The sequence below is a fragment of the Anolis sagrei genome, chromosome 13, assembly GCF_037176765.1.
Source record: "Anolis sagrei isolate rAnoSag1 chromosome 13, rAnoSag1.mat, whole genome shotgun sequence".
NCBI classification, from domain to species: Eukaryota; Metazoa; Chordata; class Lepidosauria; order Squamata; family Dactyloidae; genus Anolis; species Anolis sagrei.
Window position 1 is genome coordinate 5927161 of NC_090033.1, and position 27465 is coordinate 5954625.

At 45.8% G+C, this 27465-nt stretch overlaps 1 protein-coding gene across 1 annotated transcript; it reads left to right on the forward strand.

Annotated features, from left to right (window-relative positions):
- The first annotated feature begins 39 nt into the window (after nucleotides 1–39).
- Nucleotides 40–26050, forward strand: NMNAT1 (nicotinamide nucleotide adenylyltransferase 1). Its single transcript, XM_060758939.2, has 5 exons — nucleotides 40–108; nucleotides 15773–15931; nucleotides 17221–17404; nucleotides 19653–19783; nucleotides 21190–26050. Exons 2-5 carry the CDS (start codon nucleotides 15814–15816, stop codon nucleotides 21591–21593), a joined length of 837 nt encoding a protein of 278 aa, XP_060614922.2. The 5' UTR covers nucleotides 40–108; nucleotides 15773–15813; the 3' UTR covers nucleotides 21594–26050.
- The last annotated feature ends 1415 nt before the right edge of the window (nucleotides 26051–27465 follow it).

The window sequence follows — 27465 nt, forward strand, 5'->3', positions numbered from 1 at the left end:
CAATCAGGCGCCGCGCTTGTGGTACTGTGGCGATAGTCTTCCCCCCAGCCGCTTGAGCCGCGGTGTTCAGTTCCGGGCCTGAAGTGCTTTCGATTTTGAATCTTTCAGGTAAGGAAAAGACTTTCTTGGCTGGGGAAAAGGAGCTGTTTTGGGTAATGAACACATCTAATGATTTAGTAATATTATCATTATTGAACAGATCTTATTATTTATCAATATTATTGGGTTGCTATAAGTTTGGCTGCCTGGCCATGTTCCTGAAGCATTCTCTCCTGACGTTTCTCCCACATCTTACCATCTATGGTAAGCATCTTCAGAGGTTGTGAGGTCTCTTAGAAACTAGTAAAATTGGGTTTATATGTGTCCAAGGTGGGAGAAAGAACTCTGGTCTGCTTGAAGCCCTTGGCCAACTTGATTAGCATTCAGTAGCCTTGCAGCTTCAAAGCCTGGCTGCTTCCTGCCCAGAGGAATCCTATGTTTGCAGTCCTTGCCTTCAATTCGCATTGAATAGCCTTCAGGCTGCAAAGCCTGGCAGCAAAGCCAAGGATTCTTCCATGCAGGAAGCAGCCAGGCTTTGAAGCTGCAAAGCTAGAAAATGAGGCAAGTGGACTTTCTCTGTATATCTGTGAAATGATGTCCAGGGTGGGAGAAAGAACTCTGGTCTGCTTGAGGCAAGTGTGAATAGCCTTGCAGCTTCAAAGCTTGGCTGCTTCCTGCCTGGGGGAATCCTTTGTTTGCAGTCCTTGGCTTTGGTTAGCATTAAATAGCCTTGCAGCTTCAAGGCTTGGCTGCTTCCTGCCTGGGGGAATCTTTTGTTTGCAGCCCTTGGCATTGATTAGCATTGAATAGCCTTGCAGCTTCAAAGCTTGGCTGCTTCCTGCCTGGGGGAATCCTTTGTTTGCAGTCCTTGGCATTGATTAGCATTGAATAGCCTTGCAGCTTCAAAGCTTGGCTGCTTCCTGCCTGGGGGAATCCTTTGTTTGCAGTCCTTGGCTTTGATGAGCATTGAATAGCCTTGAGGCTGCAAAGCTTGGCTTCTTCTTGCCTGGGGGAATATTTTGTTTGCAGTCCTTGGCTTTGATTAGCATTGAATAGCCTTGCAGCTTCAAAGCTTGGCTGCTTCCTGCCTGGGGGAATCCTTTGTTTGCAGTCCTTGGCTTTGATTAGCATTAAATAGCCTTGCAGCTTCAAAGCTTGGCTGCTTCCTGCCTGGGGGAATCCTTTGTTTGCAGTCCTTGGCTTTGATGAGCATTGAATAGCCTTGCAGCTTCAAAGCTTGGCTGCTTCCTGCCTGGGGGAATCCTTTGTTTGCAGTCCTTGGCTTTGATGAGCATTGAATAGCCTTGCAGCTTCAAAGCTTGGCTGCTTCCTGCCTGGGGGAATCTTTGTTTGCAGTCCTTGGCTTTGATTAGCATTGAATAGCCTTGATGCTTCAAAGCCTCGCTGCAAAACCAAGGACTGCAAACAAAGGATTCCCCCAGGCAGGAAGCAGCCAAGCTTAGAAGCTGCAAAGCTAGGAAATGAGGCAAGTGGACTGTCTATTTATCTGTGGAATGATGTCCATGGTGGGAGAAAGAACCCTTGTCTGCTTGAGTTAAGTGTGAATGTTGCAGTTGGACACCTTGTTTAGCATTTAATGGCCTTGTAGCTTCAAAGCATGGCTGCTCCCTGCCTAGAGGAATCCTTTGTTGGGAGGTGTTAGCTGGACCTGATTATTTCCTATCTGGAATCCCCCTATTTTTGAGTGTTCCTCTTTATTTACCGTCCTGATTTTAGAGTTTTTAATGGCCTAGCAGTTTTCAAGGTGTGACTTCTAACTGCCTGGAGGAATCCTTTGTTTTGAAGTGATTCGCTGTCCCTGATTGTTTCTTGTTTGGAGTTCCCCAGTTTTTGACTGTTGTTCTTTATTTACTGTCCAGATTTCAGAATTCTTTTTTAATACCGGGAGCCAGATTTTGTTCATTTCCATGGTTTCCTACTTTCTCTTGAATTTGTCCACCTGCTTGTGGATTGCAATGGACTTCTCTGTGTCGGCTGACATGATAGTTGTGAGAGTGGTCCAACATTTCTGTGTTCTCAAATAATATGCTGTGTTCAGATTGGTTCATCAGTGTAAACAGATACCGGAAAACATGTTACAATACAATGAGACACACAAACAAAGGCAAAGACTTCTCCTTTCCATTCCGGCTTTACAGGCGGTGCTCATCTCTGACTCTGGGGAAGGTGCTGTTCTCAGTTTCCAAGCCAAGGAGCCTGCGTTGTCACCTCCTGCTACTTTATCACACAAGAGAATGAATCCACTTTAAATCTGATTGCTGCCTCCTGCAGAATTATGGCGTTTGTAGTTTTGAGAGGAGGCTTTAACAGCCTCAGTAAAGTACAAACCCCAGAATTCTGCAGGAGGCAGAAACCGGATTTAAAGTGGATTCATTCTCTAGTGCGATGAGGTCACTGGTCAGTGTAAACGGTGTAAACAGATACGAGCAAAACATGTTACAATACAATGAGACACACAAATACAAACAAAGGCAAAGGCTTCTCTTTTCATTTCCCGCTTTGCAGGCGGTGGTCATCTCTGTCTCTGGGGGAGGTGCCGTTCTCAGTTTCCAAGCCAAGGAGCCTGCATTGTCACCTCCTGCTACTTAATTACACAAGATGATGGTCACTGGTGATAAGGTTGCTGGTCAGTGTAAACAGATACCGGCAAAAATGTTACAATACACACAAACACAGGCAAAGGCTTCTCCTTTCATTTCCGGCTTTGGAGGCGGTGCTTATCTCTGGCTTTGGGGGAGAAGCTGTTCTCCATTTCCTCCTGGTTGTGTCACCGGCATGACAGCTTGGAGTGTCTTATGCCTTTCCTGCCTATTTATCTACTCACATTTGCATGTTGACGAACTGCAAGGTTGGCAGGAGCTAACAATGGGAGCTCGAATCATGCGTATTCGAACTGCCAGCCTTCAGGTCAGCAGTTCAGCAGCACAAGGGTTTAGCCCATTGCACCACCACAACCCTGTGAGGTATTTGGTCTTGCTCATGGAGATGTGGCTCACTGGGGGGAATGGTTGTAATCCAGAATCAAAGGTTTTGAAATTCCTTCCTGTTCAGGGGCCAGATTCAATTTCATCTCTTTTGGGAGCTGCATTACAGACTCAAATGGGGGGAAAGGAAGGGAAAAACACCCATTGTAGCCTAAAGCCTTGCTGCGAGCCTTTTACACGTGTGGGGTGGGAGAACAAAGAAAAACGGGGCGTTAGCATGAAGGGACTCTCCAAAAGGCCTGAGGTTCTCGATCTAAGCATCTGCCTGTCTTTCCAAATGTTTGCAATCAGGAAAAGGTGCTGTCCCAAAATCCCAGCTTCCGACCTGCTCCCGATTCTGAAGCATCTTACGGTTCCATGCCAGTTCCCATGGCAACTGTCTTCCTGTGGCTTCTGCTGCCACACTTCAAGCTCCATGCGCAGGGCTTGTGACTGCTAATTGTTCTATACAGCAGCAGGAACAAAAAAAGGAAAGCGTGTGGGATGTTTCACAATGTGGACAATGAGATCCAGCACACTTGAAAGCCGGTTTGAAGCCTGGGAACCGTATCCTCCCCTCCTGCTTCCCCACTTAGCTCTTTAAAAACTCCCCCAAACCTTCCCTTTTTCAACTCAGAACACCACCTAATGTGAGCGATGTATAAATAGTTAAAGACGCCTGTTCTGTCCTTGGTTCTGAATATCTTTCTCTCGTGGCCTCTGCAGAGATCAGTCAGTTTTCTCTGTGGGTGAAGAACGGATGGAAGCAAAGTGGGTTAAGCAGGGTGTCCATAGTTTTTGGGTATGGTGCCTAAGGAATCATTGAAAATTACTACTACTACTACTAATAATAATAATAATAATAATAATAATAACATACCAGAAAGCCCTCTGACTTTAAACACAACACAGCTGAATAAAATGCAAGCAGTTTATTGAAGATAATTAAAGGCAGTAGCAATAAAAAGCAATCCACAAAAATAGGTAAATCCAATTAGGTAGAAAAGAAAGACAGGAACAACAAATCTTCAGAGTTCATGACAACAAATACTGGAACTACCAAAACAAAACCCCAAACTTTGAGCATGAATCAAACAAGGCACTTCAGCATGGAAAGATCAAGGCATTTGATACAAGCATCTATCCAAGACAAGGCTTCTAGGAACCCGAGATGATATCTGGACTCAATTTCAATGTTGCTTCGTCTGACTACAGATTCTGTACTTGACACTTTTATCCTCTAATCTACTCTATATCCCAAGTGGCCATGAATGTATTTCTTTTCAGCCTTGACTCGATTATCAGTCTCTCCTGCAATCTGGCAGCGCGCCTGAGAGTCTGGTTTGTTTTCCTTTGCTGACTGAAAGCATGTCTCCTATCTACTGGCTCATTAAATTCTGCAGCTGGCCCAGTTGCCGAGCCTTTCTCGGGCTCAAAGCCTTGGGAATTCTTTGGTAGCAATTCAGGCCCAGGGAACAGACCGTCATTCCCAAACCCTTCAGGAACATTCCCATCAGAAAATTCACTTTGAAAAGGAATCCCATTGTCATTCTCTGCATCTAGAGCAACCTCATTATTAGACACATGAACCTCATTGTCACTCCCAACATCCAGAGTATCCTGATCATTAGACACAAACACAGGCTGACCTCCAGCAATACTTTATTTATTTTCCGCTCTATCTCCCTGAGGGGACTCAGGGCGGCTTACAGTACACATATACGGCAAACATTCAATGTCGTTATACAATTAACAAAGACAGACAGTACATAAACAAAGGCAAAGTCTTCCCATCTTTTTCCATCTCTGGCATCTGGAGACTGTGCTTGACTCCAGCCACAGGGGGTGCTGTCGCTTCATCTTCCATGCTGAGCAGCTTTGTTGTCAATAGACGTTCCCCTGATCGAATTGTCAGCATGTCTGGATGGGCACCTTTTATTACTTCCCCACCAAAGCGGTACCTATTTATCTACTCACGTTGCTGTTTTTGAACTGCTAGGTAAGCAGGAGCTAAGATTACGGCAGGAGCTCACCCCAACCCGAGCTTGAACTGCCATCCTTTTAATTGGCAATATTTTCTGCAGCTAGGGGTTTAACTCGCTGTAGTAAAGCCGCTGCCCGGTGCTTTATGGGTCACACATGCCACAGGCAATTGCATTCGGAGACCGGCTTGTAACATTTCCCTGTCCTGGTCTCCCTGTTCAGGATCAGGCCCGGAGAGACCACGTTGGCCAGCCAGAATGGCGCCAGGAGAGAGAAAAAGGCTGCAAGGAAGCAATGAACAAGGCACATATTTAGATCCCCTTTTTGTGGGTCACAGAACACCAGTCATGTCCACAGAGATCTCACCTGAAGTGTGGGAACATTTCCAGAATTATTTTTTAATCATATCAGAAGCAAATTGAGAGTTATACTGCATGCCGCTTCTGGTGTGAGAGAATTGGCTGTCTGCAAGGATGTTGCCCAGGGGACGCCCCGGAGGTGTTACCATCCTGTGAGAGGCTTCTCTCACTGCCCCACTTGGGAAGCTGGGGCTGACAGACGGGAACACGCTCCACTCCCTGGATTCAAGCCACCAACCTTTTGGTCAGCAGTCCTTCTGGTGTGAGAGCATTGGCCATCTGCAAGGACGTTGCCCAGGGGATGCCCGGATGTGTTACCATCCTGTGGGAGGCTTCTCTCATGTCCCCGCATGAGAAGCTGGGGCTGACAGACAGGAGCTCACTCCACTCTCCGGATTCAAACCGCTGAGCTTTTGGTCAGCAGTCCTTCTGGTGTGAGAGAATTGGCCATCTGAAAGGACGTTGGCCAGGGGACGCCCGGATGTGTTACCATCCTGTGGGAGGCTTCTCATGTCCCTGCATGGGAAGCTGGAGCTGATAGACAGGAATTCACTCCACTCTTCAGATTCAAACCGCCAACCTTTTGGTCAGCAGTCGTGGTGTGAAAGAATTGCCCATCTGCAAGGACGTTGGCCAGGGGACGCCCAGAGGTGTTACCATCTTGTGGGAGGCTTCTCTCCTGTCCTCACATGGGAAGCTGGGGCTGACAGACGGGAACTCACCCAGTCTCACGGATTTGAACCGGCCGACCTTCAGATCTTCAGATCAGAAGTTCAGCCGGCACAAGAGTTTGACCCATTGCGCCACCACAGCAATGCAGCAGATGTTTTTGGTAGCCAGACAAATAGGTGAAATATTTTACCTGTACCTATACTCTCACCAATAGAAACATGAAGAGACGTCATGATACGTACCAGCTGTCATCACGTTGCTTACGGACAGAATCACGGAGAAGTAAAATAGCTCAGGAGTGGTTTTGGCCTGTTGGAGGGGGGAAAAAGACATTTTCTTGCTTCTAAATGTGCTTTCCAACCATTTCAAAACTAGACAAGCATTGTCTGCTAACTCACAAATGAAGACTAAGAGGGAGCTTTCTGGTTTCAGGAAAGGGAAGAACTGCAACTCCCAAGTGCTGAACCTGACTCGGCAGATAGAAGATGGTTTTGAAAGACGGCAGGTTACAGGAGCTGTCATCATAGAGCTGTCATCAGCTTATGATATTGTAAATAATCACTTCCTCCTGAAAAAACGTATAATATCACAAAGGATTGCCACCTCACCCGCTTCATGGGAAATCTGCTACAAAACAGGAGCTTTTTGTTGAGTTACAGGGTCAGAGAAGCAGTTGGCAAAAACCAAGAACGGCATGACTCAGGGGAGTGTGCTTGCTCCATCAATGTTTAACGTCGACACAAATGACCAGCCACTACCAGAAGCCACAGAGTTTCATCTATGCTGACGATCGTGCCATCACTGCCCAAGCAGGGAGCTTTGAAATGGTTGAACAGAAGCTCTCCGAAGCTTTAGGTGCTCTTACTGTCTATTACAGGAAAAACCAGCTTGCACCATCAATGTTTAACATTTACACACATGACCAGTCACTGCCAGAAGGGACAGAGAGTTTCATCTATACTGATGATCATGCCATCACTGCCCAAGCAGGGAGCTCTGAAAGGATTGAACAGAATCTCCCTGAAGCATTAGGTCAGTGTTTCTCAACCTGGGGGTCAGGACCCGGGGGGGGGGTGATTGTGAGACGGTGTCTGAGGGGTCGTCAAATACCATCAGAAAACACAATATTTTCTTTTGGTTATGGGAGGTTATGTGTGGGAAGTTTGGCCCAATTCTATTTTTGGTGGAGTTCAGAATGCTCTTTGATTGTAAGTGAACTATAAATCCCAGCACCTACAACTCCCAAATGTCAAGGTCTATTTCCCCCAAATTCCACCTGTGTTCACATTCGGGCATATTGAGTATTCTTGCCAAATTTGGTCCAGATCTATCATTGTTTATGTCCACAGTGCTCTCTGGATGTAGGTGAACTGCGAATCCCAAACTCAAGGTCATGTCCATCAAACCCTTCCAGTATTTTCAGTTGGTCATGTGAGTTCTGTTTAACCGCATTGAGTCGCCTATATAGGCTGAAAAATGCGGCATACAAATAAAGCAAATAAATAAATAAATAAATATGCTAAGTTTGGTTCAATTCCATTTTTTGGTGGAATTCAGATTGCTCTTTGATTCTAAGTGAACTATAAATCCCAGCACCTACAACTCCAAATGTCAAGGCCTATTTATCCCAAACTCCACCAGTGTTCATATTTGGATATATTGAGTATCCTTGCCAAGTTTGGTCCAGACCCATCATTGTTTGAGTGCACAGTGCTCTCTGGATGTAGGTGAACTACAACTCCCAAACTCAAGGACAATGCCCACCAAACCCTTCCAGTATTTTCAGTTGGTTGGAGTTCTGTGTGCTAAGTTTGGTTCGATTCCATTTTTTTGGTGGAGTTCAGATTGCTCTTTGATTGTAGGTGAACTATAAATCCCTGCAACTACAACTCCCAAATGACAAAATCAATCCCCTTACCAACCCTAGAAATCACTTTGACTTGTATGTGTTGTGCGGACCTAATTTACTCCTAAACCTATTCCTTTGTCCTTTTGGCAGTCCATGATGGTCACAGATGCTACTCTCTTTGGAGATGAGTTGATGCTCTCCCTAACGGCTTCCTTCTCTGCTTGGGTTTCGCAACCATGTGTAGAAATAGGAAACACTACAAACACTTGGGACTAAATGTCATGACAGCTGTGATTACTCACGCATTGTGTTGCCAAGGCTGTCAGCGCGGTGGTACAAACGCCTTGGGCCAAAGACGCCACGCCAAAGGCAGAGAAAGCGGTCTTCAGTTCCCACGGAAGGGGTTCCAGCGTGACCAACAGCAGAGACAGCCCTGCAGCGTTGCAAGGAGAGAGACCACATACAGGTCAGAAACCATGGTTGTCGATACCCCTGGAGCATTCACAGACTGGGTTGCTGTGAGTTTTACGGGCTGTCTGGCCATGTTCCAGAAGCATTCTCTCCTGACGTTTCTCCCACATCTATGGCAGGCATCCTCAGAGGTTGTGAGGTCTGTTGGAAACTAGGCAAGAGGGGTTTATCCATCTGTGGAATGATGTCCAGGGTGAGAGAAAGAACTCTTGTCTGTTGGAGGCAGGTGAGCTCCCGTCTGTCAGCTCCAGCTTCTCATGTGGGGACGTGAGAGAAGCCTCTCACGGGATGGTAACACATCTGGGTGTCCTCTGAGCAACGTCCTTGCAGACGGCCAATTCTTTCACACCAGAAGGACTGCTGACCGAAAGTTTGGCGATTCGAATCTGGGGTTGTAGGGTGAGCTCCCATCTGTCAGCTCCAGCATCTCATGCAGGGACGTGAGAGAAGCCTCCCACGGGATAGTAACACATCTGGGTGTCCTCTGGGCAACATCCTTGCAGACGGCCAATTCTCTCACACCAGAAGGACTGCAGACCGACAAGTTGGAGGTTTGAATCCGGGGAGTGGGTTGAGTCCCTGTCTGTCAGCTCCAGCTTCTCATTCAGGGACATCAGAAAAGCCTCCCACAAAGCCTGACTGCAAAGCCAAGGACTGCAAACAAAGGATTCCCCCAGCAGGAAGCAGCCAGGCATTGAAGCTGCAAGGCTAGGAAATGAGGCAAGTGGACTGTATATCTATCTGTGGAAGGTCCCGGGTGGGAGAAAGAACTCTTGTGGATCCAGGGACGTACCTGTGGCAAAGAAGGTGAAGACTATGCTTCCGACAAGGTTGTACAGAAGGGGCTGGCCGCAGTAGCGAATGGATTTGGGTCTGAAAAAGGCAGCGTTGAGAAAAGCCCAAGTTAATAAACAGATACTGAAATATTTATATCATAATTAGCTTGGGTATTTGAAAAAGTCCGTTTTTTAATTGTACAAAAGGCATACGTTTGTGGGTGAACTACAACTCCCATCATGCCAGGTTAACCCCCTGAGACTTCGTCAGTACTTAAAAGTTTGTTCTGTTGGGCAGGTTTGCTCTGGATGTATAATCGGTGGGGTTCAGTGTGCTCTCTGGCTGTAGGGTAAACTACAACTCCCATTCTACTGAGTCAGTCCCATCAAACCCCTCCAGGAGATTGAGTCAGTCATAGGGGTTCTGTGTGCCAAGTTTGGTCCAGATCCATCATCGGTGGAGGTCACTGTTTCTCTGGTTGTGGGTGAACTACAACTCCCAGAAAGGAAGGTCAGTTCCCACCAAACCCCTCCAGTAATCAAATTTCAGCATACCAGGTCTGTGTGCCAAGTTTGGTCCAGATCCATCGGTGTTTGGGTTCATAGTGCTCTCTGGATGTAGGTGAACTACAACTCCCCCAAATCAAAGTGAATTTTCCCCAAAAAAATTCAGGTTTTTTTTTTTTTTTTGCTGGTCATGGGGACTCTGTGTGCCAAGTTTGGTCCAATTCCATCTTTGGTATTGTTCAGAGGGCACCTTTATTGCAGGTGAACTATAAATCCCACTATATATAACTTCCAAATGCCCAGGCCAATTTCCCCCAAAACCCACCAGTATTAAAATTTGGGCATATCAAATATGCATGCCAAGTTTAGTCCAGATCCATCCTTGTTTGAGTTCATTATGCTCTGGATGTAGGTGAACTACAATTCCTATAAATCCCTCAAAAGTCCTCCAGTATGTTTTATTGGTCATGGGGGCTCTATGTGCCAAGTTTGGTCCAATTCCATCTTTGGTGGAGTTCAGGGCACTCTTCAATTGCAGGTGAACTATACATCCCAGTACTTACAACTCCTCTAAATCATGGTGAATTATCCGCAAACCTCTCTAGTACATTCATTTGGTGATCAATTCCTCTGTTTGCTGTGAGCCGTTGAAAAGAATAGGAAAGGGTTAAGGGAGAGGCAGTGGGCGGGGTCATGCAAATTCCACACTAATTGAGAGAGTAAGAAACACTGGGATGTCTGTGGTGGAGGAAACACAAAAAGGAAATACTGGGATGTCTGTGGTGGATGAAACACAAAAAGGAAACACTGGGATGCCTGTGGTGGTTTAAACATATAAAGGAAACACTGTGATGTCTGTGGTCGAGGAAACACATAAAGGAAACACTGGGATGTCTGTGGTGGATGAAACACATAAAAGAAACACTGGGATGTCTGTGGTGGTGGAAACACATAAAGAAAACACTGGAATGTCTGTGGTGGAGGAAATACATAAAGGAAAAACTGGGGTGCCTGTGGTGGAGAAAACACAAAAACACTGGGATGTCTGTGGTGGAGAAAACACATAAAAGAAACACTGGGATGTCTGTGGTGGAGGAAACACATAAGGGAAACACTGGGATGTCTGTGGTGGATGAAACACATAAAGGAAACACTGGGATGCCTGTGGTGGATGAAATACATAAAAGAAACACTGGGATGTCTGAGGTGGAGGAAACACATAAAGGAAACACTGGGATGTCTGTGGTGGATGAAACACATAAAAACACTATGATGTCTGTGGTGGAGGAAACACATAAAAACACTGTGATGTCTGTGGTGGAGGAAACACATACAATCCAGGATTAAATGGTCCCCATATGAAAGCCTTCACTTGGGTGGTAAGCAGTATGGTGTTTGTGGAGGACATTGGCAGGACTCTTGGACATGTTCATGGCGCTCACCGTAACCTGCAGTGTAATTGGAGGGAAGGCCATTGGTGTCTCCTGAGTAGCCGGAACTATAGCTGTTTGTGGTGGCAGGGGCTTGTCTGTAAGTGGACACCCCAGCCACATACATACATATTTTTGCTTGTATTATGTGTCTAGATTTTGTACCAGCGCGTAGTAATCTCTTTGCCGTGCCTTGGATACATTCACATTTTGTCTTGTTGTGAGACTTCAGGCTTAATTCGTCCAATCCCACAGGCATTTTGAATCCTTTGGGCATGGAGTTTGCGTGCTCAGAGCTGCAAGGGGACAATATCAGGAAAGCGGCTGCTAGTCTCCTTGTGAATTTTCGAAACCTATCCCAAACCCCAAATACGAATGGGGCAGGCGGTGAGTTCTCTCTCCTCGAGAACACCGTGGGATATTGCGAGTGGCGCCCCACTCAGCCCAAAAGGCATAACAGTGTATCGTAAGTGTACCGCATGAACGAAAGCCTTTATCTTTACCTTAGCAGGATGTGGAGTTGGAGGAGGAGAATGGAGATCCCAATGGCAAAGATGACAAGCTGGCTGAGGAAAAAGGAAGAGGGAGAAATCGAGAGAATGGTTGAGTTGTGGGAGTGGGAACACAACCTGCCACAGATCCTTGTGTTCCATGCTTCCTAGTTTTTCAGACCCAACTGGCTAGGAAGCATGGGAGGTGTCCAAAAAGATATCATGTCATGCAAGAGTTGCATCAGTTGTTGATCCCTGGAAAGTTATCCTATCTGAATTGTTGGTGGGTGTACTTACAGTCTGGAGTGGTGGCGCTTTGGTAGGCTTCGGCCCATATGGTATGCAGCATGGGCCAAGCAGAAGTAAATCATACCTGAACCTGAGAAGAGTGAAAACATAATTCTACAATACTAACAGTAATAATCATAATTCATTTATCGTCTCAGGAGCAAATTGAGAATATAGTTAAAGTTTCAGAGAGTTTCCGTTCAACCATTTCAAAGCTCCCTGCTTGGGTGGTGATGGCAAGATCGTCAGCATGAGTTAAATTCACATGTTTGAGTATGTATGTATTTACCACGTCGGAAGTGAACCGAGAGTAGAGTTGTAATGTATTTAAAATCACAAACGAAGTTAAAAAGTTGGCATTATGCTAAATGTTCTTTGACTGGAAGCCACTTGGAGTGCCTCTGGTGTCACTATAAGAAAGTCCTCCATTGTGCATGTGGCAGGGCTCAGGCTGTATTGTAGTCAGTGGTCTGTGGTTTGATCGTCTCTGCACTCACATGTCACAGACTCCACATTGTAGCCCCATTTCTTAAGGTTGGTTTTGCATCTTGTACCAGAACGCATCCTCCAAGGATGCCTTCCATAGATGCAGGCGAAACGTCAGGAGAGAATGCTTCTGGAACATGGCCAGACAGCTTTAAAAAACTCACAGCAACCCAATGATTCTGGCCATGAAAACCTTCAACAACACATTCCAGGTCGCCCAGTCTTCGGAGAGCTTCTGCTCAACCATTTCAAAGCACCCTGCCTGAGTGGTGATGGCACGATCGTCAGCATAGACGAAGCTCTCTGTCTCTTCTGGCTGTGCTTGCTCCATCAATGTTTAACAAATTTATTTATTATTTTTTATTTATTTTCTGTATTTGTATACCGTCTTTCTGAGCCCGTAGGCGACTCAAGGCGGTTAACAGAGCAACATCCAATGCTTACAATGTCATAAATAAAATTAAAAACATAACATACAATAAAAAGTAAACAAATCAATAAAATATAAATTCATGTTAAAAAATTGTCTGGACTCATTGTCTAGTCGTTCCATTTTTCTATGTCAGTTACTCTGCATTTACAAACGCAAATTTCACAAATGACCAGCCACTGTCAGAAGGGACAGAGAGTTTCATCTATGCTGACGATCGTGCCATCACCACTCAAGCAGGGAGCTTTGAAATGGTTGAACAGAAGCTCTCCGAAGCTTGAGGCGCTCTTACTGCCTATTACAGGGGAAAGCAGGTTTCCTAATATACATATTACTTATAATTATATGTAATGTATTAAAATTATGTATAATATAATAGTATAATATTACCTTGTTATCATTTCAAGATATTATTATTTTGTATTAGCTGTACCTGCCATGCATTGCTGTGGCCAACCTTCCCTCCCTCTTTCTCTCCTTCTTTCTTTCTCTCCTTCCTTCCCTCTTTCCTCTCTTCCCTCTTTTTCTTTCCCTTCTTCTTTCTTCCTTTCTTCTCTACCTGTTTCTTTCTCGCTTCTTTTGCTCTTTGGTTCCATCCTTTCCTTGACTCTTTCCTTCCTTCCCTCCCTCTTTCTCTTTTTCGTTCCTTCTCTCCTTCCTTCCCTCTTTCACTTTTTTATTTCCTTCTCTCCTTCCTTCTCTACCTTTCTTTCCTTCTCTCCTTCCCTCCTTCTTTCCCTTCTTCTCTCTCTCTTTCTCTCCCTCCTTCTCTCCTTCCTTCCTTCTCTACCCTTCTTTCTTTCCTTCTTTCTTTCCTTCCCTCCTTCTCTCCCTCCTTCCTTCTCTACCCTTCTTTCTTTCCTTCCCTCCTTCTTTCCCTTCTTCTTTCCCTTTTTCTTTCTCTTTCTCTCCCTCCTTCCTTCTCTACCCTTCTTTCTTTCCTTCTTTCTCTCCTTCCCTACTTCTTTCCCTTCTTTTTTCCCTTTCTTTCTCTGTTTCTCTCCCTCCTCTCCTTCCTTCCTTCTTTACCCTTCTTTCTTTCCTTCTTTCTCTCCTTCCCTCCTTCTTTCTCCCTTTCTCTCCCTCCTTCTTCCACTCCTTCTCTACCTTCTTTCTTTCCTTCTTTCTCTCCTTCCCCCTTTCTCTCTTTCTCTCCCTCCTTCTCTCCTTCCTTCCTTCCTTCCTTCCTTCTTTCCTTCTTTCTCTCCCTCCTTCTCTCCTTCTTTCCTTCTTTCTCTCCTGCCCCCTTCTTTCCCTCTTTCTCTCCCTCCTTCTCTCCTTCCTTCCTTCCTTCCTTCCTTCCTTCCTTCCTTCCTTCCTTCCTTCCCCCTTTCTGTGTATATGCCTTACATCAAGAAATAGCTTCCTAAAATCGACAGAGATACTCACAGGAAGACCTCAGCAAGCGAGAGTCCAAAAGTGGCAGGCTAAAACTGGGAACCTCAATCACTGGCATTTAAAAACCCACTAAACAGCATGGAACGAAAAGCAATAAATGCATTTGGAAAAGTCAGCCAGGACAGGGAAAGCGCTCACATGGAGGATTGGCAGAATTAGCACAGAGAGAGAAACAAGAAAGGCACAGACATCAAAAAGCGAAAGGAGGCATTTGCTCCAGAAAGATGGAGGACAAATGATCAGAAGTCCATATGTAGGGCAGTACCTTTTTTTAGGCCAACTAAGAGTAGCATGCAGAGTTCTGATTTCTCTTTCCTTCTTCGTTGGGTTAGAACAGGTAGTAACCACGAGTTCTCTTGATTGACAGCTCCCTTCTTCCTTTGTTATTGCCGGATAGGGCTGATGGGAGCTAGAGTTCCCATGACAATTAGGAGAGGAACAAGTCTGCTGGAGTTCAAATTACACTCCCGGGGAGGTGGTTTCAGGTTGCAAGAGGCCTCTCTGCCGGATGGGAAAACAAAGAAAGATTGAACGGATAGATATATCCACAGGGAACCCTGTTGCCATGCAGCATAATACGAGGGTTGATTGAAAAGTAATGCCTCCACCTTCGTAACTCCTCGACCAATGGCAGTACTGGTATGCAGCAGGTACTGGCTTGTTCAGTAGACTCTCCTCTACAATTCCATTGTGGCGGGAAGCCTTCACATTGAACAGACCTTCGTAACCCCTCAACAGATGGCAGCACTGGTATGTGGCAGGTATTGGCTTGTTCAGTACACTCTCCTATACAGTTCCATTTTGGCAGGAAGCCTTAGCATTGAACAGACCTTTGTAACTCCTGAACAGATGGCAGTAATGGTATGCGGCAGGTACTGGCTTGTTCAGTAGACTCTCCTCTACAGTTCCATTTTAGCAAGAAGCCTTAGCATTGAATGGACCTTCATAACTCCTCAACCGGTGGCAGCACTGGTATGTGGCAGATACTGGCTTATTCAGTAGACTTTCCTCTACAGTTCCATTGTAGTGGGAAGCCTTAGCATTGAATGAACCTTTGTAACTCCTCAACTGATGGCATACTGGTATGCGGCAGGTACTGGCTTGTTCAGTAGACTCTCCTCTACACTTCCATTGTGGCAGGAAGCCTTAGCATTGAACAGACCTTCGTAATACCTCAACCGATGGCAGTACTGGTATGCGGCAGGTACTGGCTTGTTCAGTAGACTCTCCTCTACAGTTCCATTCTGGCGGGAAGCCTTAGCATTGAACAGACCTTTATAACTCCTCAACAGATGGCAGTATTGGTGTGCGGCAGGTACTGGCTTGTTCAGTAGCCTCTCCTCTACAGTTCCATTTTGGCAGGAAGCCTTAGCATTGAACGGACCTTTGTAACTCCTCAACCGATTTTGGTACTGGTATGCAACAGGTACTGGTATGCAACAGATTTTGTTCAGCAGTCCAAGGCAACAGCTTCGGTTTATCATCTTACGTTCTCTCCCTCCCTCTTGCAGTTGTTCTGTGGCACCTCAAAATAACTTCTTTCTCTCTCTCTCTCTCTCCTCTCTCTCTTCTATCGCTTCTTTCTGTTTTTTCCTTGATCCCTTTGCAGCATGTGATTCTGCCAACTCTTTTCGTCTTCACCAAAGGCCCATGGAGAATTCGGACACCAAAACCGAGGTGGTCCTTCTGGCCTGCGGGTCTTTCAACCCCATCACCAACATGCACCTCCGGCTCTTTGAACTGGCGAAGGATCACTTGCACGAAACAGGTACGACCAAGAACTCCTTTCTCTCTCAAGACCAGGTTTCCCTCCACCTGGGTCTCCTTAGTCTACCTTTCCCATCATCCACATCCAGCGATGGCAGAGGATGCTGGGATCTGGAGTCAAACAGATACCAGTCTGTCACAGCTGGTGGTTTCTATGCCAGTTTGGAAAAAAAAGGGCTATGCATGCTGGTTTTAAAAGCGGATTCAGCACTCTGGATAGCTTTGTAAAATTTGGGCTGATTCATTGCCTAATAACAATAACAATAATAATAATATACGATTATTATTATTATTATTATTATTATTAGGCAATGAATAATAATAATAATAGTAATATACTATGGTGCCCCTAGTGGTTCAGTGGGTTAAACCCCTGTGCCGGCAGGACTGAAGACCGACAGGTCGCAGGTTCAAATCCGAGGAGAGGCGGATGAGCTCCCTCTATCAGCTCCAGCTCCTCATGCGGGGACATGAGAGAAGCCTCCCACAAGGATGATAAAAACATCAATTCATCCGGGCGTCCCCTGGCCAACGTCCTTGCAGACGGCCAATTCTCTCACACCAGAAGTGACTTGCAGTTTCTCAAGTCGCTCCTAACACGACTGGAGGAGGAGTAATATACTTTATTTATATTCTGCCCTGTCACCCCGAGGGGACTCAGGGTGGATTAGAGTACACATGTACGACAAACATTCAATGCCGTTATACAATCAACAAAGACAGACAGTACATAAACACAGCTAAAGGCTTCCCATCGTTTTCCATCTCCGGCATCTGGAGGATGTGCTCGACTCCAACCACAGGGGGTGCTGTTGCTCCATCTTCCATGCTGAGTTTTGTTGTCCATAGGTGTCTTCCCGATCGAACTGCCAGCATGTATTCATGAGCGCCTTTTATTACCTCTCCTCCTCACATTGTCGTTTTCGAACTGCTAGGTAAGCAGAAGCTGGGGTTGACAGCGGGAGCTCACCCTAATCCGGGCTTGAACTGCCATCCTTTTGATCGGCAAGAATTTCTGCACCTGGCCGTTTAACCTGTTGCACTAAAGTCCCAAAGTTGTAAATTACTGACAGACGTCTTTCCTGGAACATGTTGATTCCATCTCCGTTTCCCGGACAGATGTTGACTCTCCTTGATTAGTGTTAGGCTTGTGTCGACTTCCTTCTTAACATTGGAAACATTTTGTCTTATCCAACAAAGAGATCTAAAGGTCTCCCAGGCTTTTCTTATGAAAGCTATCACCACTGGATAGATTATTATTATTATTATTATTTTGTCGCATACCTACAGGGAAGTACAAAGTGGTGAAAGGCATCATTTCCCCCGTGGGGGACGGATATAAGAAGAAAGGCCTGATTGGCGCTAAGCACCGCGTGGCCATGGCAAAGCTGGCAACGGAGAGCTCCGACTGGGTGGAAGTGGACGACTGGGAGAGCAGCCAGAAGGAATGGCAGGAGACCATCAAAGTCCTCCGGTACGGTCCTTTTTCAGAGTGCGGCATTAGCTGTACTCTCCCTCTTATACAATTGCAATATAGACTTAGACTGCAGGCCAATCCACACTTTCCACAGAGCAGCCTCCACTGAAACCAATGGCCCTTATTTCCAACCACTTATATATGGGAGCCAGCATGAACTATGTCTGTTAGACTATGAATCCCAGAGCCCTTTTAATGTTGTAGCACAGCAAGCTTCAGAGGATGAGGCAGATTTTGGGTTTTAAAATGAGGGGTTTGTGAGTGATCAGAGAGAACTGCAGGAAGTTGAGGCCAAGGCAGAAGAGGCTAACATTTTGGATTCTGGTCCTAGTTCCCAGAAAACTAGGGAAAAGTGAAAGTCCTTGAGCAGATGGGGAGTTTCCCAGGAGACAAGATTAGGCCTGAGAATGGAGGGAGTCAAAAACTGGCAAGAATCTGTGATTAGATCTTGAAGCTCAGGTGTGTTTGGCATGATGTCATGGGTGTCTGGACAAGCTTCAAGCCTCTCAGAGGAGATAACATTGCTAAAGGCAGATTTTCCTGTCTCTGTTCTCAAGTTCATGATTCAAATTTCTTCTTCTGGCTCATGTCTTTGTTCTTGGAAGAAGCTCATGTTTTCCGGTTTCTGATTTCTTGTTTGAATAACTGCTGTGGATTTTGGTTCTCTTTATGTACTCTGCTAACAGCGGGAGCTCTTCCCGCTCCCCATATTCGAACCGGTAACCTTTTGGTCCGCAAGTTCAGCAGCTCGGTGGTTTAACCCGCTGCACCACCAGGGACTCCAATATAATATACCATAGAGACTCGCTTATCCGACATCGACAGGCTGGCAGAATGTCAGATAAACAAAAATGTTGGATAACTGTTACCCGTCTGACGCGGTGCTAGACATCTAGAGTACTAACAACAGGGACTCAAAGAGTTAAGGCAAGGCAACGCACCGGGGCCAGAGAGGCCCAGTAGGAAGTTCCCAGATGCAGAAGAGGAGCGTGGAAATCACAGAGGGAAGGAGGGAGGACGTTTCTGCTTCCGGCCCTGCTTCTTTTCCCCCTTTCCTCCCTCCTCTTCCTTCTCCTTGTCTTGCCTGTTTAACTTATTGGAAATGGAGAGAGAGTTTGGGAGCATTCCTTTGATTGAAGGGAAAATATTGGAGGAAAAGAGGCATCAGATAAGAGTGTCAGATAAGACAGAATGTCGGATAAGTGAAGGTTGGATAAGTGAGACTCTGCTGTATTTTCTGTTGGGACTCAGCCTGTGATTGAACTTGAGCTTGTGAGTGAACCTGTGATTGTGTTTCAGTCTCCTGATGTTTCTGTGTCTGATGTGGGTAATGAGGAGGGAAATCAGTCCCCTGTTGCTTCTGATGTGGGGGATTCTAGGGCTGATGGAGACACTTTGGTCCATGAGTTTTATGCAGACACTGACAGAGAGGCTTCGGTGCAAAGGGCAGATTCTCATGAGAATGTTTCTGTCAGGCCTTGGGAGGCAGGTTTACTCCCTCCGTTTGTGAGCCCTTCAGATTCTAGTTTGGAAAACAGTCTGACACCTGGTAAAGTTATTGAGGAGTCAGATAAGCAGAGTCGGTGGCTGGAGATTAGCCAGAATCGACAAGAGGCCCAATGTTTACGTAGATCCGAAAGAATTAGTCAGTTAAGGTTAAAGACTGGAGGAAAATGAAATCAATTTTTGGGATTTAAGGTTTGCCTTTAGAAAATCTTGTCAGATCAGGCATCATTTGGAAACCAAGCACAAGCTTCATGGAATTCCTGTTCAAGTGGTCTCGTCTTCATGGTTTTTTCTAGCCTTTCAAGTTGACTAGCAGCATCTGGTCTGTTCTTGCTTCTTGGTTGATTCCTGTCTGGATAACCATTTTCATGCTTTTTGGACATTGTTTTTGATTGCTATGTTTGGACACTGTTTTATCTTGCTGCCTTTGAATGCCTTATTGCTTTTTGGAATCTTCTATCTTTACAAGCATTTATTTCTACTGGCTTTTTTGGCTAAGTTTTAATAAAAAGGATTGTTCCTTCACTCAATGTGTTGTGTGTTTTTAGTCAGCGGGGCTACTTCCTGTTCTGACGTGCAACAGTTACAATTAAATTAAACATGAACAGTATTTTTTTTAAACTAAACAGTTACAACCCTTAAAACCAATTAGAAACCTATTCAGATACCACCACCCCTGGTCTTGACTGTAAACACTTCCTTCGCCTGTTGTCATTTCAAACTCTGCTCTTTGTCATAGGCATCATCAGCAGAAGGTGAAGCATTCGTGTCTCGCAAAGAGTTTTGACAACGTCGCTCCTCTGAACAAAGCAGGACGGAAAAGGAAGCGGGAGGCAAGCGGCCAACAGAGAAATCAGGCACAGACGAAAGGTTGGGTTTCATATCAACATGACAGAATCGCAGGAGACGACTTGGAGGTTTCTAGAAACGGGTGAATGCCCACTGAGTACAAGCGCCTGGACTCTTTCCCTCAGAGCTACTAAGAGACTAAACGTATTTCCCTCAGAGCTACTAAGGGAATAAACGTATTTCCCTCAGAGCTATTAAGAGACTAAACGTATTTCCCTCAGAGCTACTAAGAGACTAAACGTTTTTCGCTCAGAGCTACTAAGGGACTCAACGTTTTTCGCTCAGAGCTACTAAGGGACTCAACGTATTTCCCTCAGAGCTACTAAGGGACTCAACGTATTTCCCTCAGAGCTACTAAGGGACTCAACGTATTTCCCTCAGAGCTACTAAGGGGCTAAACGTATTTCCCTCAGAGCTACTAAGGGACTAAACGTATTTCCCTCAGAGCTACTAAGGGGCTAAACGTATTTCCCTCAGAGCTACTAAGGGGCTAAACGTATTTCCCTCAGAGCTACTAAGGGACTAAATGTATTTCCCTCAGAGCTACTAAGGGAATAAACGTATTTCCCTCAGAGCTACTAAGGGACTAAACGTATTTCCCTCAGAGCTACTAAGGGACTAAACGTATTTCCCTCAGAGCTACTAAGGGACTAAACGTATTTCCCTCAGAGCTACTAAGGGACTAAATGTATTTCCCTCAGAGCTACTAAGGGGCTAAACGTATTTCCCTCAGAGCTACTAAGGGACTCAACGTATTTCCCTCAGAGCTACTAAGGGGCTAAACGTATTTCCCTCAGAGCTACTAAGGGGCTAAACGTATTTCCCTCAGAGCTACTAAGGGACTAAACGTATTTCCCTCAGAGCTACTAAGAGACTAAACGTATTTCCCTCAGAGCAACTAAGAGACTAAACGTATTTCCCTCAGAGCTACTAAGAGACTAAACGTATTTCCCTCAGAGCTACTAAGGGACTAAACGTATTTCCCTCAGAGCTACTAAAAGACTAAACGTTTTTCCCTCAGAGCTACTAAGGGACTAAACGTATTTCCCTCAGAGCTACTAAGAAACTAAACGTATTTCCCTCAGAGCTACTAAGAGACTAAACGTATTTCCCTCAGAGCTACTAAGAGACAGACTGTCTGGAATGCCTTACTCCCAAAGACTACGGCCCTGTGAAGGTAAAGAAATAGAAACAATAGAATACATTTTATTACAGGGCTGCTATTACACAGTGCCAACTTCTATATCCAATTTTGTCTCATGCCTAGCCATCCCATGCACGGGATTGTTAGATCTCAATTAGAGGACAAGTACCACGATTTTTCCAACATTTGAATGCCAAGGAGAGACAGTTACGGTTTCCTTTTTCCAATAGTGTCAACCTAATTGTTCATCTCCCTGCCTTTTTTGTGTGTCTTTTCTTCCCAGCAATCCCTCACCTGATGATGTTGTGTGGGGCTGATGTCCTGGAATCTTTCCGCGTCCCTAATCTCTGGAAACCAGAAGACATGGCGGAAATTGTCGCCGAGTACGGTGTGGTCTGCGTCTCCCGAGTTGGGAACGTCGCCCCGAAATTCATCTACGAATCCGACCTGTTGTGGAAGCACAAGGCGAACATCCACCTGGTGGAGGAGTGGGTCGCCAACGACATCTCGGCCACCAAGATCCGGAGAGCGCTGAGGAGGGGCCAGAGCGTCCGGTATCTAGTCCCAGATGCCGTTCTGACCTACATCGAGCAACACAACTTATATACCGCGGAAAGCGAAGAGCAGAATATGGGGGTGGTCCTGGCCCCTTTGCAGAAATACGCAAAGGAGGCCACCAAAAATTGAATAGTCCTCTGTAGGCCCAGTCCCAGACCAGACCTCGTCAAGCTGTGGCCCTTCCGGTGTTTTGGACTTCATCTCCCAGAGCATTGGAGAAGCAGGTTAAGGATTCTAGGAGTTGGGGGCCCCAACATCTGGAGGGCCACAGCCTTGGATAGAGTGTGGACTAAAACCCAGAGAAGGGAAGCTGGTGCCTTATTCTCTCCTAAAGAAAGTAGAAGGCTCTCTCCGATCATTTGAGGCTACTTGCTTAGCTCTCGAGATGTTATCCCACTCTCTTTATGGGATGCTGGGATAAGTGATGCTCAAAAGAGGTCAGGGAATGTGACGAGCGCCCCATTTCGGGATGCGACTGTTACATAAAGTATGCTGCTTTGGAGGATATGGGAATGGCTGCTGCTCTACTGGTTCATATTGCCTTCCATGGGATGGCCGCTTAAGTGTCTTATGATCCCAAGTGCTAAAATGGTCTTCAGAGGTGTTGACCATCAGCGTGAGTGTTGATTGCTAAGCTGTGAAAGAAGCTCTCTCAGAATATTTTGGAATGCTGCATATGTGGTCTCACTGAGAAGTAATTATCCACATAATGTTGCTGTTTGTTTTGTTTTTTTTCAATGCTCTCCCTGACCCCACTGGCTTTCAGCCTAAAAAGGTTTTGTTTTTGGGTTGCTGTGAGTTTTCTGGGTTATCTGGCCCTGTTCCAGAAGCATTCTCTCCTGACGTTTTGCCTACATCTATGGCAATCATCCTCATAGGTTGTGAGGTCTGTTAGAAACTAGGCAAGTCAGGTTTACAATGTTTCCTCACTTATCGCGGATGTTCCGTTCCAGGACACACTCAGAGGCAGCCTCCTCTGTTGCAACCCAGAGCAGGAAACTGGACCCTCAGACAACAATCCACCACACTTGGCTTCAGGAAAACAATCCTTTTTTATTGATGAAAGATGAATACAAAATAGAGGAAAAACTGCAAAGGTAAAAAGCCACCATAAAAATCAGCAACAAGAAATGTCCATAAACAAGACCATGAAACCCACAGCAAACTGCTGAATCCTGGAACCTGTTAGCAAATCCACTAACCGTACTTGAGGCAACTAGAAAAATCTCCAAGGAACAAAGCCACAGGAATCCGGAGACCTGCAAACACTGGCACATGAAACTGGAACGATGCCTGGTCTGAAGCTGTATTCACAGCAGTCATATTTAAGGCCAAGAAATCTATTGCGAGACACGCCTGAAGATTTTGTTTGGATTTCTTTCAATCTGGCTGACCTGCGTAAACATTGAGCTTCTCCCCGACTCTGCCAAATCTGCCCCCGCCTATCCTCATTAGGCAGACCAGGTGCGTGATTCTCTGGAGAGCTAAAACTGGGAGGAAAAGGGAGTGAACTGTCTCCGCTTGGCTCGGAATGTAAGTTCTCAGGGGAATCTTGACTTTCACTTTCCAAGGCTGTGGGATTTTCACTACTCAAACCATCCTCATCTAAATTGGCCTCAGAATTCACATGGGCATCAGGAAATACAATGAGAGAGTCAGGTTCAAATTCACACACAGGCTGAACCCCAACATCCTCTTCCTTGCAACCTCCACTGTTCCCGGCCTCGGAGGCCCCTTGGGCACCATTGATGGCACTGCCAGGCACCCTAGGGGCCTCTGAGGCCTGGAGTAGCGGAGATGGGGAGGAGGAGGAGGAGGCCGCCACCGAGTAGGCGGAGCATCCCTACTTGCGGATTTTCACTTGTCACGGGTGGTCCCGGAATGGAGTTGCGGAAGTGGTGAGAAGGAGGAGGCTGCCGCCGAGTAGGTGGAGCATCCCTAGTTGCGGATTTTCTCTTACCACGGGTGGTCCTGGAACGGAGTTGCGGAGGCGGCGAGAAGGAGGAGGCCACCACCGAGTAGGCAGAGCATCCCTACTTGTGGATTTTCACTTATCATGGGTGGTCCTGGAACGGAGTTGCGGAGGCGGTGAGAAGGAGGAGGCCACCGTCGATAAGCCCAGAGACAAGCCCCAGAGTAAGGCCCAGTGCCTGGCTCCTCCTCCTCTTCCTCCTCCTCTCCCCCTCCCCTGTGACTTTTGGGGGGAGGAGGAGAAAACCATGAAACAGCGAGGCTGCAATAAGCAAACCGCGAAACAGCAAGGGGATACTGTATATATCTGTGAAATAATGTCCAGGGTGGGAGAAAGAACTCCCAACAAAGGATTCCCCCAGGCAGGAAGCAGCCAGGCTTTAGAGCTGCAAGGCTATTCAATGCTAATCTTACTAAGCATCTGTATCTCATTGGTGTCAGGTTCAGAATCACTAGCAATGTACACAGCTTTTGCATCTACCTTCCTTGCCCAAAGTTTGAGGGCTCGCTTGATCTCGTTCAGGCCTGGAAAACACATGCCCGTGGCAAGTGGGCCAGCAGTGTTCCCATTGTATCCCACACATTGCGGCAAAGCCATGAAGTGGGACCCAGCCGTGCCATCCTTCAACATGTTGCATGTGTTTTTCCAGTCTGGACCCACACGCAAATGGATTCTGACCAGGAACAAGCCGATGGAAGACTTGCCCTTCTCCACCATTTCATCTGACCACATCATGTACCGAGTCAAAGACCGGTACTTCTCCAAAACCGTGAATTTTGTCCAGGCCTGATCTACACTCTCGGAGGAATGTGAGGCTACATCTCCTCCACGTCAAAGTCCTATGGAATCCTGGGATCTGTAGTTTAGCACCTTTATTTTGGAGTACGAATGGGCTTCATCCACTTTTTGTTTGGGGGATCGGGATTTGTTGGCAAAAGTAATGTCCCTGGAGGAGAAGTACTCGGCTGCAGGCAGGCGCGTGCAGGACCTGAATGCTACACACACACTATTTCCAAGGCAAGGAGGAATGGAGGCCCACATGCTCACGAAAGCAGAAGGGTAGCTGGAGATCAGTTCCCGATTGTTTTCGTGTCAAATGGGTTTTCCCATTACGTACTCCCGAAGGTGCCGGAAGTGCCTGTCGTACACCAGAGCAGGATCATCTCTGACCTCAAACACCACACCAGCTTGGTAAAATCAGCAAGAATATATGTAGGCAAAGCAGTAAACAATAGCAAAAAACAGTAATGTTCCCAAAACAAAGGATAGTCTGTGAGCTTCAAGGCAAAATAAGATCTATTGGAACAACAAACCATGAAACAAGGCAGCATGAAAAATCCAAAACACAAAACAGGAGCTTGGCAAAAACTTGGTACATGAAACAAAGAACACTTGAAAGCAAGGCCATCATAAAATTCCAACGTTGACCCAACTGAAGCAACTCTTTCCCATTAATCAATAAAAGGCTTTTCCAAATCCCAGAACCGAAAGGAAAGCATTTCTCTTGACCTTCCCACCAGATCAAGGTTTCTTATCTCTCTTTTCCTGTAAATTAACTGATCTTCTTTGCTCCTGAGCACTCTGTCTCTGTTTACAAAAACCTTGCCTTCTATCTACACTCTCCTTAACTTGACTCTCATTAACATCTTCACCTGACAAATCATCTTCAGATGCTCTGAGAAAGATCCAATATAGTCCATAAGCTTCAAAGGAAAACAATTTTGATGTTTTATACTATTTCTTTACCGACGCCATTGAATTGTTGCCAACACTGTGAAACGCCTGATGAGAAGGGCAGTATACAGATACCGCAAATCCATACATAAATAAACAAAATCCATGAGCACATTAAAAACCCGTGAAACTAGACACTTGAATCCATGAAACAAGACAGCAGGAAAAATCTCATTAAAAAAGCTTGGCAAAAACTTGGTACACGAAACTCAGAGCACTTGAAAGCAGGACCGTGATAAAATAACAGCATTGACCCAACTGAGGCACAGGATTTTTTGTATCCCTTTTATTCCTCCCTGGCGATATAATGTGACTTGGCAACACTGGGAAATAATTTAGGGGCGGATAAGAGAATGTGGAAACTCACAATGTCTGTTGTGATTCAAGTTCGAAGGGACAATGCTGCTTTTCAAAAAAGATTGTGTGGAAATGATCTCAGAGCAATCTTCACGGGATGTGTTCCCAATGTGTTGGCACCCCCAGTCATCAAGAGGGTGATGGGATGTGTAGTCCAACACATCGGGAAGCACCCCAGGTTCCTGGTGTTTACATCCTTGAAGACAATCAACGTTGCCGTGTTTTATGCAAGGGCGTAATTGATTTTTTAAAGGATTTTTTTGAAATTGTACGAAATTGTTGAATGTTGATTTCTTCTGTATCCAGTTGTTTTGTCGTTTCCTCTGTTTCAGAAAACCACAATAGAGGGTTGAATGTATAATTCAAGACAAGCATAACCACAATGGTTCTGTGTTTACTTTGTAATGCGGGTGTATAGGTGGCTATTGCTGCACTTTGTTTCTCATGCTGGAGACGTCTTGCTCATGAGCCAGAGATCACTGGGCCACCTTGTGTGGACACATAATAAAAGTGGAATTACGTATGTGTGTATGTACTTGGGGTGTCCACTCACACAGAGAAGCTCCTGCCTCCACAAAGAGCTACAGTTCCCACTACTCAGGAGACACCAAAGGCACTCCCTTCAATGACATGCCAGGTTGTAGTGAGCGCCATGAACATGTCCAAGAGTCCTGCCAAAGTCCACCTCCAACACCACACCGCCCACCACCCAAGGGAACGCTTTTACACGGGGACAATTCCATCCTAGATTTTATGTGTTTCCTCCACCACAGACATCCCAGTTTATCTTTTATGTGTTTCCTTCACCACAGACACCCCCAGTGTATCTTTTATGTGTTTCCTCCACCACAGACACCCCCAGTCTTTCTTTTATGTGTTTCCTCCACCACAGGCACCACAGTGTTTCTTTTATGTGTTTCCTCCACCGCAGGCATCCCAATGTTTCTTTTATGTGTTTCCTCCACCACAGACATCCCAGTGTTTCTTCCACTGCAGACATCTTTTATGTGTTTCCTCCACCTCAGACACCCCAGTGTTTCTTTTATGTGTTTCCTCCACCGCAGGCATCCCAATGTTTCTTTTATGTGTTTCCTCCACCACAGACATCCCAGTGTTTCTTTTGTTTCCTCTACCACAGACACCCCAGTGTTTCATGTGTTTCCTCCACCACAGACATCCCAGTTTATCTTTTATGTGTTTCCTTTACCACAGACAAACCCAGTGTTTCTTTTATGTGTTTCCTTCACCACAGACATCCCAGTGTTTCTTTTATGTATTTCCTCCACCGCAGACACCCTAGTGTTTCTTTTATGTGTTTCCTCCACCACACGCATCCCAGTGTTTTTTTATGTGTTTCCTCCACCGCAGGCATCCCAATGTTTCTTTTATGTGTTTCCTCCACCACAGACATCCCCGTGTTTCTTCCACTACAGACATCCCAGTGTTTCTTTCATGTGTTTCCTCCACCACAGACATCCCAGTGTTTCTTTTATGTGTTTACTCCACCACAGACATTCCCATGTTTCTTTTATGTGTTTCCTCTACCACAGGGACCCCAGTGTTTCTTTTATGTGTTTCCTCCACCGCAGACATCCCAGTCTTTCTTTTATGTGTTTCCTCCACCGCAGACATCCCAGTGTGCCTTTTATGTCTTGGCCTGGACATTTTAGAGCTGTAGGTACTGGGATGTATAGTTCACCTGGAATCAATGAGTACTCTGAACTCCATCAAAGATGAAATTGGACCAAACTTGGCACACACAGCCCCCAGGACTATCAAAAAATACTGGAGGTCTTTGGCAAAAATTCACCTTGATATGGGGGAGTTGTAGTTCACCTACATCCAGAGAGCACTATGAACCCAAACACCAAATGGATCTGTACCAAACTTGGCACACATACCTGATATGCCAAAATTTGATTACTGAAAGGGGGGGGG

What these genes read in the sequence shown, in the direction of transcription:
- NMNAT1 (XM_060758939.2), top strand. Translation starts at nt 15,814, where the DNA reads ATGGAGAATTCGGACACCAAAACCGAGGTGGTCCTTCTGGCCTGCGGG. An exon ending in GGATCACTTGCACGAAACAG is followed by an intron (nt 15,932 to 17,220) that starts GTACGACCAAGA and finishes GCATACCTACAG; the next exon opens with GGAAGTACAAAGTGGTGAAA. An exon ending in GAGACCATCAAAGTCCTCCG is followed by an intron (nt 17,405 to 19,652) that starts GTACGGTCCTTT and finishes TCTTTGTCATAG; the next exon opens with GCATCATCAGCAGAAGGTGA.